This window comes from Aythya marila (assembly GCF_965140915.1).
Source record: "Aythya marila genome assembly, chromosome: 1".
In the NCBI taxonomy this organism is placed as follows: domain Eukaryota; kingdom Metazoa; phylum Chordata; class Aves; order Anseriformes; family Anatidae; genus Aythya; species Aythya marila.
The window spans coordinates 135,153,772-135,167,546 of record NC_139042.1 but is presented as its reverse complement, the minus strand read 5'-3'; the positions used below and the strand labels follow the sequence as shown (position 1 = coordinate 135,167,546).

General features: G+C 34.8%; 1 protein-coding gene across 1 annotated transcript in view; it reads left to right on the top strand.

Moving 5' to 3' along the window:
* Window positions 1-13,769, top strand: part of SMC1B (structural maintenance of chromosomes 1B) — a gene marked incomplete at its 5' end in the record, with an annotated part of 35,069 nt that extends 21,300 nt beyond the window's left edge. Inside the window, 11 exons of the mRNA XM_082772516.1 lie at window positions 384-490; window positions 2,200-2,341; window positions 3,859-4,004; window positions 4,806-4,959; window positions 6,389-6,484; window positions 7,366-7,522; window positions 8,327-8,481; window positions 9,839-9,990; window positions 10,215-10,284; window positions 13,266-13,376; window positions 13,637-13,769. Coding sequence (XP_082628642.1) covers window positions 384-490; window positions 2,200-2,341; window positions 3,859-4,004; window positions 4,806-4,959; window positions 6,389-6,484; window positions 7,366-7,522; window positions 8,327-8,481; window positions 9,839-9,990; window positions 10,215-10,284; window positions 13,266-13,376; window positions 13,637-13,735 — 1,389 coding nt within the window. The 3' untranslated portion in view covers window positions 13,736-13,769. The remainder of the gene's footprint in view (window positions 1-383; window positions 491-2,199; window positions 2,342-3,858; window positions 4,005-4,805; window positions 4,960-6,388; window positions 6,485-7,365; window positions 7,523-8,326; window positions 8,482-9,838; window positions 9,991-10,214; window positions 10,285-13,265; window positions 13,377-13,636) is intronic.
* Between the last annotated feature and the right edge of the window lie 6 nt (window positions 13,770-13,775).

The following is a 13,775-nucleotide window of genomic DNA, read 5'->3' as shown; positions in this document are numbered from 1 at the left end:
GAAATGAACTACATCAAGAAGCCTGTAGCTCACTAGTAGCTTGTATACCACTTAGTTTTCTTTCCTTCAGGTGAGTGGAAACCACAGACAAAACTATGGATGTTTATTATACTGTAATGACTTCAATTGCCTTTATAATGACCAGGCGCTGTCAAGAAGAGCTTATATGGGAGTTAACATTTTGCAGGTCATACACCTTCTATTGGGCATTTGTAGTGAAGGTGTTATTTGAAAATGTCAAGTACAGATTCTTAGTTCCATTTGTTGTTTCCTTGAAGTATCTTGAAAATGTGGTCTGTAGCATGAGATGATTATTTAAGTGTTTTCCTTCCTTGGGCTGCAAAACAGCATAAACATTGTGTTCCTTCTTTATTTATTCAAAGGTTGAAGATGCTGTTTTCAAGGAATTCTGTGAAGAAATTGGCATAGAAAACATACGTGTGTATGAACAAGAACATGTGAGACAGCAAGAGGAGATTGATAGAAGAAGGTTGTATTTGTAATTGAAATGTTAAAAAAAAAAAAGTGTGTGTGTGTATATATATATACACACTTTTTTATATATATATATATATATATACATATCAGATTGTGCACATCAGTAAACAAGTAACTCCATCACAGGAGATACCCCAAAAGCCAATAAGACTGAAGAAGGTATATTACCATTGCAAGAATTAGCAGTGGCACTACCATGGTTTGGGTTTATTAGACGGTTACAGCCAGAGATGTTATGCAACAAACTTGAAGTTAAAATGTAGCATAGTTGCTAAGGCATAGTTATCTAAAATCCACATTGAGAAATGACAGTTGAAGATGATGTGAAGGCTTCGTCATGGTCATAAATCTTAGAGAAGAACTGGATGTAAAATGCAGTGATTCAGCATAGGAACATACTATCAAGGGAAAATGGCATCTTAATTTTCTTACAGGTAACTTTCAACTCAAGAAGGAAAATGTCATAGGATCACAAATTTGTATCTTAAGGAATGAAAATGTTAAAATGAAATGTCTGCTTGTGGAGCAGGTATTTTCTGGCAGATAACAATGCATTTCCTGACATAGTTTATAGAAAGTACACTTTTTTTTTTTTAACACAACTAGTGTGATGTCTAGTGCTGAACTCTATTTTCTTTTCAGCAGTATTTACAAAGAGACCTCTGGCTGGCTTCCAGTAATGTGGCTAAATGTGCCTCTTTGGCTAGAATTGCAGTGAGATAGTGCAGTACATTCTGTTGAAGTTAAAAGCACCTGACAGAAGTGATTCGATCATTTATTTATGTTGGCGAGAACGGAAGTAATGGTGATGTGTAGAAAGCTGTTAATATAATAGTGGAAAGAGCAGCTTTTTGCATGGCTGTATGCTACCCTGCACATATGGCTTTGGTTTTGCTTGTGTCCTAACTTGCTATCATTAGTCCCGCAAGCCTGTGCTAGAGTGCATTCTTACTTTGGCCTAAAGAGCCTGAAGCTGGTGTTGTCAGCCCTTTTGCCTGAACAACAGATGTAGCGCTGGTGGTACGTTACCCAGGAGCTTAAAGCTGAGAGACAGATAGTAACAGCTGAGAGGGAACCTTTCTGTGAGCAGCCACTTGGTTTTTACTTCATTAATTTCTCACAGCAGAAAGTGAGAAAGCTTCTTCTGTTGTACCCCTATAAACAAATACAGGTCTTAATTAAGAGAGGATGAGCATGGCTGAAGATGGCCTAAAAAGTTCTGGTCTCATGTTACTTAATTACTGCCTCCCAGCTGAGATAGGCTCTTTATAATTAGATACACGTATGTGTCTGCTGATGAGGCTTACTCCTAAGGCTGAACAGGGAGTGCAGGCATTGGACACAGCACTAGGGTAGCTTTTGCCCATCTCATCTCTCTATCAATTATCTTTATCCCTTAGGATAAAGGATCCTGAGATACAGGAACCTTTAGCATTAAATTTGATGTTGAATGTGACCACATTAGATCCTTATATTGTATTTGTAGAAGGATTACCACTGTATTTTTATAAATTCCAGTATATATCCATGATTTGGTGTAGTGAAATCTATGTATGCAAATTTCTGTGATCCAGTAGAAGATTCAAAAAAAAAAATGCATATCTAAACAGTAGAAGTTAAAAATGTATCTTTTAATAATGTAAAATCACAGTTACTATCCTGGTTTGTAAGTGTTGGCTTGAAATACTGTACTTTCACTAGACTGGAGTTTGAAAATCAGAAGATGCGACTAAATGTTCAGCTGGAATATAATCGTGGTCATCTACAGAAATTAATAGACACAGTCAGCAAGCTGAGGGAAACAATTCAAAAAGATGAATTTGAGATTACTGGGCTACTTAAGGTAATGCACATATATAATATATGTGGGGCTGAGAGGACGGAATGTGCCAAGTTACAATTTTAAACATCACAAATTCTGTTGAGTAATTCTTCTAGTGCCTAATTTGGTCCTGACTTTGTAAGTTAAGAAACAAAAAAACAACAACAAACAAAACAAAACAAACAAAAACCACCACCAACAAAAAAAAAAACACAGCTGCACGTTATTCTTTTAACCTTGGAATAGCCTGTCATATTCAAATATTTATTAATTACTTAAAATAAATTCACTAAAAATAAAACTGGGATTACTGTTTGTACAGGGTTGTGTTCAGTTTATATGAAATGGCAGCATATGTCTACAGATAAAACTAATAGTATGTAGCTGAGACTCCAGCATATTTTATAATGAATAGTAAATAACGCTGGTGCTTTGCATCTTTATGGTGCTTCACAAATACAAATAGGCATAAAATAACTTAGTATGAAAGCCAATTTAGATTTTTAATGGAAATAATATGCATGAACTCTTCTTACATAGCATTTTTTGTTGTTTTTAATTACTTCAGCAAGATCATGTTGGTAATATGGAAAAAAATATTCATAATTAATTTTTATAGTATTTTGCTTGTTAAATAAACTGTGCTTATGGTGCACTAAAACAGTGCTTTGAATAAAGTAAAAACTGCTCCAAAGTGTGTGTGGGAGGGGGGAGGGGACGAAACGCATCATTTGACATGCACATTCTAGGAACTTTTAGAGAAACAAATAATACATAAGAAGATATGTATTTCTGATACTGAGAAAAACAATAGACCGTGACTCAGTCATGCACAAAACCCTCTGACTTGATGGCCCATGCATGTAATTCTGTTGAAATACATTAAATTCTGAAGATACTTTGTCCTGATGCTGTAATGGCAGCAGGTCTTGATCAAGTTGCCGTAGTGCTGGATTCTCAAGCAGTATGACTTCATGCATGTAGCATTAGGTTTGCTATATTCTGGCACCTCGTTTCTAGCAATGTAGCAGTTGTATGGGTTATACAGGGGTAGACTTACCTAAAGTACTTCAATTGTGTTTTGCTCCTTTGCAGATACTTTTCAGAGATTCTTTCTTTTATGCAGATTGCCTCAGGATTTCTCTTCTAATGAACAATACTTTTTAAATGATTTCAGGTACCTAAGGTGTTGCTAAATATGTCGTACAAGTGCAGCAGATGGGTTCTTTTTAGTAGGGCTATGGGAATAACTGAGGAAAAGAGTAGTCCATGGGATTGTAGGAGTCTTAGGATCCCTGCCTTGTGTGGTGGCATTATCATCTAGTCTGGTACAGTCACAAATCTGGAGCTGGCCATGCCTAAGTATACAAAACAGCTGGATATTCTAATGTGTAAGATGGGCTTTTTTCACCATGCCCTTCAGACTGTGCTGCAACACATTTTGAAGTATTGTACTGGGTTTAAACATCAACTTTATATATAGCTGTATACTAAAAGGTTTTTGGTAAAAGGTTAAAAATGAAAATATTTTGATGCAGGATGAGGAAAAACATCTAAAAAGAGTGAACGAAATTGTGGAGGAGGAGCAACATCTTAAGGATACATTAAGTGCTCATAAATCTGAGATTATGAAAACCCAAAGTGAAGTTGAAGAATTCAGAAAGAAGTTGTTAACTCTTAATAGGTAATTATGAATTATATGCCTGAGAAAAATGATACGCTATAATCTTTAGAGGAGTTCTTGCGATGTCTGAATTTTTCATGTTCTGTTTTCATGTGAAAGATCATTAGAGACATGGTAACTGGCATTTACAGTATGCATGAGGTAAAAAGGGCTTCCACTTCCATATGTGGTTCCCAAAAGTAATGTGGATGAGATTACCTCATGAGAGCATCCCATAATGAGAATGTTATTCTACATAGTTTATATACATATATATATATATTTTATATACCTAGCGATAGTTCTGAAGGGAACATGTTCAAAGACGTTAAACGCTTCTTGAAGTGTTTTACTGCAGATGTTTGCTGGTACTTTTATATATTCATTCGGGTTGTACAGCTAGTTTACTTAATGAGATTTTTATTTTTTTCTGATTTTAGCGTTCCAATTTTCTCCAGTCCTATCAAGTGTTGGATACCTTAACCTAATGTTAATTTTTTGTCACGGTTTTGTCTTTATCCTTCTTTTAAGTCAACTGTTTCAGAGACAGTTTACATTTCAGTTTCCTCATGCTTGTTTATTACTAATGTGTTTAATGTTCTGTCTCTTAATCGTTAAATTTATGATGTTTAAAAAACATATGTTGACACAGACTTGTAGGATCTTGGTGCTTTCAGGTCATAAAGAGGATGGAGAAATTTAAGTACCACTTTATTTTTGATGGGGATTACAAAGGTAACTGTTTTTCATGCTGTTTGACTGTAGATGTTATTGGCAGTGATGTTGCTGCTCTTAATGGTTTTGTGCCATTTGTTTATGTAGGGAAGCTGCAAAATTACAAAAGGAAGGTGCAGCTATAGAAACCTCATTGGAAGATAAAAGATTAAGAAGGCATAATATGCTTCTTGAGTGCAAGGTGCAGGACTTGAAAATAAATCTCCTATTTGGATCACTGGATGATATCAGTGAAATAGAGGTACTTAAAATGTTTATGTAAGATAGATACCATGCAGGAGCAATTATCCAGTCTTGAATTTAATGATTTTTTTTTCTTACTTGCTTTCTGGTTGTCTCAAAGACTAATGCTAAAATAAATTAATTGCTTTGATATGATCAGGCCGCCTTCTTTCAAAGGAAGGATTTTTGTTTATTTTTGTCTGCTGAAATGTTGTTTGCAAGTGTTTCTTCCTGTGCTTGAAAAGTATTCCTGCACAATATCTAAAACCAGTGGTACAAATTGACCTGAAGGAGTATTCTAGATAGACATAAGATAGACAAAAGGTTCAAGTCAACCATAAGTAAATGTGGCATGTACATGGGTCAAGATAATACTTAGTTAATCATGTATTCGTAACATAAATACAGTCTAAAATCTTCCTTTTGTCTTCAGTAGATACAGATACTTACAGAAATCAGGGATAGGCTAAAATAGAAATATTTCTGCTAGCAGGGGATTGAACCTTACTATTTTTCTCAGTCTTCCCTCTTTCTCCAGCTGATCTCTTGTGAGAAGAAAGGATACTTTCTCCACTATTGAAAACAAACAAACAAACAAAAAAACACGCACTATTGCTTTTGAGGGAGTTGTGTCTGCAAATTTGGAAGGAATCTTGTTGAGCTCATTCCTTAGGTGGTTTTATTGGATGATAGATATAAATGGGTGGGCCAGAAGCAAAAAGTGAAATAGGCGCTCATGTGAAGGGGAAAGAGATGAATTGATAATCATCAGAGTATGTAGGTAGCTCAATTATCAGTTTATGAATATGGAAGACAGAAAACAAGGAGGTAGGCAGTAGGAGTAACAAATTTGATTTCTAGGTCATAACATTGAGAGGACATTATTATATTTGGTTCTGAGAAATAAGTTTGGTAGGAAAGGAACTGACAATGATACGTGTTTCATTCAAGGGCAGGTAGCTGTTTAAAATTGAGACTTACAGAGTCCAGAAGATGCGCTGCCTGTGTTAAACAGAATTGATTTTTTTTTTTTTTCCTGAGGCCAACTGAATAGAAGAAATGCCTTGACTTAAACACTGCAGAGCCTTTTCTTGAAAGGGGAATGAGTTATTACAGAAAATTAAATTACTTCCCATCAAGAGATAATGGTAGATTTTCAGTGTGCAAATTGTTCCAAAATTGATTTCAAATATACTACTGCTGCTTTCATCTTAGCTTTAAACTGAAATTGGCAGATATTTTCATCTTTATATAAAAGGTGCATTTATTTCTTTAGATTTGTAGGATCTTAAGTTACTTAAGTTTTGTATGAGGGAGGAGCAGTGAAAAGGTTACCTCATACCCTCTTACAACTGTCTTGTCTTTTCCTGTCCTTTCAATGTATTGTTTAAAGAGTTTAAAACTTCACTTTTCATATTTCTGAACTGGAATGTCCACTGTATTTATAGCTGGGAACTGAAACGGAAGGCACTCAGACTACAACTATCTATGAGAGGGAAGAGGCAATTAAGATAGACTACAGTGGCCTAGCAAGTGATCTGAAGGTAATCTCTTGTTTAAAATAAACACAGTTTTATTTAAAATATTTTGTTGACATTTTAGTCCTCACCTTAGCCTTCAATTGAAAGATTTTTAAAACACTGGTAAGCTAAAGAGTGTGTGTTTGTGTTTGTTTTGGTTTTGTAATTGTACATAGCAATATATGGGATTTTTAGATAGCTTGGTTAACTACGTTACTAAATTTAATTTAACGCTTACTTAAACCATAAGAATAGAATAGAGAAATAGTAAATATAACCGATTTTTTTCCTTGCTCTTTACCTTCTGCCTTTAATTTCCACCGCAATAGGTTATGACACAAAACTCTAGAAAACTAGAGATTGGCTGCCAGAGGTGATGTGAGGGAGCTGCACCATCTTCTTTCTGTAGTATTTTCAGAAACTGAAACTTAGAATATTTCCCTCTGTAACAGTCACATATTCTTAGCTGGATTTTGTGTGTGTATCTGTTTCTTTTTAATCAGGAAAATAATTAAGCATCAGAGGTTAGGTGCAGAACAAGGAGGAATCTGTCATTTTAACTTATCTCAAAAAGTCTTCAAGATTGTGTCTTGAAAGCTTTTCTCAGAAATTGAGTAGTCATTTCTGCTAGTCTCCCTCTTATGTTGTATTTAAACATGGACTTCTATGCTGAAGGAAATTTGTCTGTTTTTAAAGGTCTTGTAGAACAATACTTAGGACCTAGTAAATTGATTCAGAGAGCTAAGATCCTGGGTTGAGTTTTTTGTTTAGTTGTGTTTCCAGATAAAACTATTAGATGAGTGGGTGCTTCTCCAGAAACCATGACTGGTTGTTGTATGTGTTGAAATGTCTTGGCCTAAAAGCAAATTTTATGTCTTTTTCGTTGGTGTTGTTTATTTCTTTAGGACCTAGAGTCTGATGAAGAAAGAGAGGCTCATCTGAACCAAATGCAGCAGGAAATGAAATCTAAAGAGAGTACTTTAATGAAGACAGCTGCTCCAAACCTGAGAGCATTGGAGAAATTACAGATAGCTCGGGACAAGTTCCAAGAATCAATGGATGGTAACACTGAGTCCTATTCATCTCTTCAGTGGCTGTGAGAGTTCTCGCCCTAATTAAAATTACTTTTTTTTCTGGGGTCAATCTTGGTGGTTTTGCTTCTTTCGGGCATTGAGGTATTTCCTGTGCTTAAGTGTTTATCCTCAGTTGTCTTTTTAATTATATGTAAGTAGTGTATTAAAATATATTTTTACAGTATTTTATTAAAATACAGTTTGCATGTGTAGCAAAGAATCACTTTGCACAAGCAATCACAAGCAATTTCTTTCTTAGCCAAATGGCATTATAAAGTATTTCTGCTTATTTTCTAAAAATGGCTAACTTCAACAGTAAAATTCTTCTATTTTTTCATAATTAAAAGTTTGCCCAGAATCACAGACATGAGCATCACTACCAAATTATTGGTGTCCTCAAAGAACATCACAGACATTAAAATGCTACCAAAACCAAGGAGTTCTGAAGCTGTAATCAGTAAACTCTGGTGCTGCTTAGACCAGCCAGCGTAAAGAGACAATTGGGAGGCAAAATTTTGTTGCTTAGTCCAGAGCAATGTGGCATAGAACAGACTGAATACATACCAACTTTATAGTTTTGGGGGCCACCAGTTGAAGTCTGGAAGGAAACTCGGTGTTGATATGCTGCTTGCATGTGCATTGGAACCTTTTTCTGTAGTATTTCCTTTGATGCTTGTTATGGGGTACAATACATATTTGTTCTGTGTATTTTCTTAGAGGCTTGTTACGGAATAATTTTAGTGTGTGGTTTTTTTTTGTTTGTTTGTTTGGTTTTGTTTTTTTTTTTTAATAGCTTTTGAGACCAGCAGAAAGGAGGCCAGAATATCCAAACAAGAATTTGAACAGGTGAAGAAAAGGAGATACGAGCTTTTTAGCCGGTGCTTTGAGCATGCCTCCATAGCTATTGATCAGATCTACAAAAAACTTTGCAGGAACGGTAGTGCTCAGGTGTGTCATGTTCTCTGGTACTTGGCTTAAAATGGTACCTGAAACTTTGTTATACAGAATAAGAAGACTTATTGTTTTTAGTATCCTTAAGACAGTTTCAGCTCTGAAGGAGAAACTTAAATAATAATGACTTGAGAATTTTAAGATCGGAGGAGAATAATACACCAGACAGTGCTTGACATCAGACAGATACGTGAGCTTGAAGTGTTACCAGTGACAAATAATTCAAAATACTTAATCATTAGTATCAATAATTATAAAAATAATCAATTAATATTTCAATGCTGTTTTTTTGTATGATGTTCTGAAACTTCTTATGTCCCTCTTAAGTATATTTTTAAAATGATAGACTTAATAGGTTGGTAACTTTTAAGGGATCTGTGGAAAAATTATGTCACAATTAATCTTTGCTATGGTTTCAATATTAATGCTGCAAGTAAAGAGGAAACACCCAAACACTTCTGTCACATCAGATTCAGTAGGTGGCTGAATGTTTAGAGTGCAGGCTTGAAGTTTTGTCATCTTAAACTTCAGATTTTGTGTTTTTCTTCAGAATCATATACTTGGTAAATGCTTTAAATTTATTAAATTTAAATTGGTAAATATTTAAATTTATTTAATTTAAATTAAGTAAATGCTAAAATATCTTTAAACATATCCTTTCTGCTTCTAGGTTGGACTGTATAGTCAAGTATTTCTTTCCTTATGATCACTGGTCCCATACCTTTTAACCTAGACTAAATAGTAGGCAGGTCTTGACTTTGTGTCATAAACCACGTACCATTTAGTTTCTGTCATACTTTTTAATGTTTTAGTAAAATAGCCGTTCCTTTAAAATAATAGTTGTAAATTTTAAATGTGGGAACTGACATACAAAGTATAGGAGAAGGCCTACCTATATTAAAATCTTTCTTCAGATAGCATGAACTGTAGTAGCAACTCAAAGCTAGATTTTATAAACTAATGTTTCACCAAAAAAATAAGTAGTTTTTGAACTATCTTTACTTCCAAGCCATAAAGAAAACTGTTTTCATAGTAGAGTTTTCATTAGAAAAATAAAAACTACATAAAAGGTTGAAAAACAAATTTATTTAGTAGGTAAAAGTTTGTAAGTAACAAATATGTGGAGCCTTTTCAAAATAATTTTGTTAATTAGCTTCCTTGCTTGTGCTTCATTAAGAGGAATGTTCACTGGGAAGTTTTATAGCACTGCTCTTCAGTATGGATGAACAAGTGTTTTCAACAAATGAAGCTGATTTACCAGCTTCAAACCTAGCTCACTCCGTATTTAATCTTAGAAATACCCATCATAATAATTTTATAAATGTCATTAATATTGAAATGTATGCATTTCCAGGCATTCCTTAGTCCTGAAAATCCCGAGGAGCCTTACCTAGAAGGCATTGGCTTTAACTGTGTGGCTCCAGGGAAGCGATTTATGCCAATGGACAGTTTGTCAGGAGGAGAAAAAACTGTGGCAGCTCTGGCTCTTATATTTGCTATACACAGGTAAGAAATTCTTGTATTTTCCAAGTATTTGGCTGCTTAAGTTGCAAGAAGAAAGCATACTTATATATGCTACAAACCTGCTAATACAGTATGCAGTCACTTACTAAAATCCCTTACCTGTCATTACTTTTTATGAGAATTTTATGATAGTAACTTGCAAAGTAATCAAAATGTTTATTAATATTTTTGTACCTAAATGCAAAGTACTGTATTTTCTTTCACAGTTTTCGGCCAGCACCTTTTTTTATTTTAGATGAGATAGATGCTGCCCTGGATAACACAAACATTGATAAAGTAAGTTGGTCCCTTTTACCTTATCCTTTTATTTGCAATATAATGGTATGTTTTGCAGAAGGATGGCTACTTACTGTTAGAGGTTGTAGGGATAAAGAGATTGATTACACTGTGTTAACCCATTTCAAAATATGATATGTTTAGAACAGAAATAAATGTTGTATATGAGGTGCTTGACTAAGGCTAGGTTTAAATTCATAAATCTAACAGTATCTTAATCATTCTCAAAACTGAATTGGAGAAAATAGGTCAGGACTATGAAAGTACTCAGCATGAACGGGTGTGATAAAATCGAACATAAAGGTCATCCATGACTGGGTTTGTTTAGTTTGAATTTTTAAGGACTTTGTGTTCCCTTAATACTAAGAAGCAGAAAGGAGCCTATCTGGGTGTTGAAAATCAAGTCATTCTATTACTGGAGTATTAATTTTATATATTTAATTTGATTGGCTTACTAAATATTTTCATCCTCATTAGCACCAATTAAGAGCTATCACTCCAGTCACTTTAGAATTCTTGTTTGATTTAAAAAAAGCTTCCAGTTGCTCTTGCTTCATTTTTTTTTCCTTTTGGTAGCAGTTAGTCACTAGAAAGAAAATTATGACAAAGAAAGATTGCCAACTGTAGGTGTCAGTCTCTGGGAAGAGAAGACATGGTACACGGAGTCCTTGTTTAGGAGAGGAATCAAAAAGATCTCCACATGTACATGGATTTTTTTTTTATTATGGAAATATTCCTTTCTACTAAAAGTAAGAGGCATATTTCTAGCAGTATTAACAGTGATGTCAGTCTTGGTAGAACTTAATTAATGAGAGCAATTTTATGAACACCAAACAGTTTTGGTTTGTTTTCCTACTGGATCTAACTGTGTTGTGTCGAGTGCACTGCAGAGTTTGCTTGGAGGGTACCTCTGTAGTAAACAGCTTAGGAAGATCCATTAGTTGTGCCTGCTGGATGGAAGAATTCCTTCTCAGAGGTTACTCACCCCTCAAGCCTTGGGAGACGCCTTTTCCAGAATCTAAGTTCCTTAAAGGTTTCACAGGATCCAAGTCCGTGAGGGGTACCCATCATCCGCTACTTTTGAGGAGATGATGTATGCTGCATGTGTTTTAACACAGTTTACCATGTTTCAGCGATACTAGATCAGATGTAATAGAACTGTAATGAAGATATCTAAGCAAGCATTAGAGTTAGCCTGTCAATTACGTGATTGTTAATGAGATTACAAATGAAGTGATCACAAAACACCTCCATAATCCAACAGGATACTTCTCTAGTTACTAGCCTTTCACTCAGGACCACTATGGCTTATCACAACAGTTGAAGGTGATGTGTTTGGTTAAATACTAGTATTGCATTTTCTGGATGTTATTCTTAATTCTGGAGTCTTAATTCTGGCTGCTGAAGATTGCTACAGAGTTAAGCAGACTGCCTCCAAGTTCTCCTATTTTACCTTTCTCGTCAATTATGTATGCATTCATTGAAGTCTGTGGCTTCATTGGTAACGCTCTCTCTTTCCATAGAGACTACAAATTGTGCCTTAACACAACTGATGATAGACACAGCAGTGAGTTTTCTGCAATTTGCCTCTCTCCGTAGGCTTATTCTGCTATCTCTGACAGAAGAGATGTCCACTTTATATCTTAGAATATGCTAAGCAATATTCCTTCTCAGAATGCTATAAACAATGAGTAGCCTAGTTTCTTAATTAAAACATATTTCTGATCTGATTAATTTACTTCTCTTTACATTAAAAAACACATTCATTGCTCACTAAGTATTTTCCAAAAGAGTCACATTAACAGTTGTTAACCAAACAGTTCCTGTCTGCTGCTCCTGCCACTGGATGTGGCATGGAAGGTGCTGGGAGAGTTTATCAAAGTGGCTGCTCTTTTCACATAAAGCAGGCAGCCTGTGATGGAGGCTGTAACTGATAGCTACTTGCAGAGTAGCTGCCCATATGATTCAGAACAAGGGTAACAAAATAGTGGTTTCCTAAATAAATAATTGTTTCATTAGTTTGAATATGTATCTAGAGCTGCCTGTAGGGAGAGTTAGACTATGCTCTAAGCATGTATGAAGTGTCTTAAACTGCAGAATGAGCAAAACCAAAATTCCCTTCCCTGCTCCCAGCGTCTTCCTTATCTCTTTCCTTATCAGTAAAATGCATTTTTTATTAGCCTGATACTAGAAAGCACCCAAATATTCACAGGCATTTAATACAGCAAGTGAGCAAAAATGATACGTGGAAATGTTATATGTTGCTGGTACTCTGTGGTATCTAGCTTTTATGCTTTGAATGAAGAAATCTTTTTCTTTTATGTTTTTCTGGTTTAAAGATTTGCTGAAGCAGATATTCAATAATCTTCTTGTAATTATATCATAAATTGAATGTTAATGATGTAATTCACTAAAGGCTGTTCCTCAAATAATATCTTCTACCACACATGGATAAAACTGTACAGATTGACTAAAAAAGTACTTGTTTTCCTTTACTATGTAATTTATATTATGGGGTGCTGCCTTACTCAGTCTCCAGTTTATAGCTTATTATTTGTACTTTTCATTTTGCAGATCATTGGGAAAAAAATTGTCACCTACAATGTGGACTAACATTAAATGAATACTAGTAAACAACCAGTAACAGCTTTTTCACATTTTTTTTTCAGATTTGGGAATTTCTACCTCCCTTCTAAATTCTAATACATAAAATAACTTCCATTGGCACTGATGTTCTTCTGTAGCTTTATTCATTGGAGTGAATGATTGTTATCAAAGCAGCAAATCAGAGGGAGGTTCTTAATATGCACTGTATGTCTTAAGACAGTTTTCTCTTTTTTATCTTCCTTATTTCACAACTGAATCATTGACTTCTGATGCTAATGTAGTTAAGTTCTTTCCTCACCATTCCGTGATTACAGTAATTACAGCGTGGTTTCAGTTGGCCAGAACTAATTTTATCATTTGGCTTCTTTCTAAAGGTATCAAGTTTCATTAGGGAGCAGGCACATGAACAGTTTCAAATGATAGTTATTTCTCTGAAGGAAGAGTTTTATTCCAAAGCAGATGCATTGATTGGAGTGTGTCCAGAGGTAAAAATTATTAAGTTTTGTTAACTAACACAAGCTGGTTTTGTTGAAGTACCAATTTACATGTGCAGAACTACTAGTGAATTATGTATGAAGTTGTTGCTGGGTTTGAACAATTTTGTTTTCAGATGTAACTGCATGTACTGATTTGATGAAAAGACCACTTTGGTAACTCAAGCTCATTATTGTATCGCAGTCATTTATGAAGTGTTTACTTCAAGTAACAGAAATGTTTTGAATTGTGTGATTCTTCCTCTTTTCAGCATGATAATGGTATGTTCAGTCAGGTACTGACTTTGGATCTTACCGAGTATCCAGATGACCAAGAAGAAATGGAGAACTATGTACACAGTTCTTTATAAAAATAAAACAAGGATAACTTCAGGGCCAGGTGATACGAAG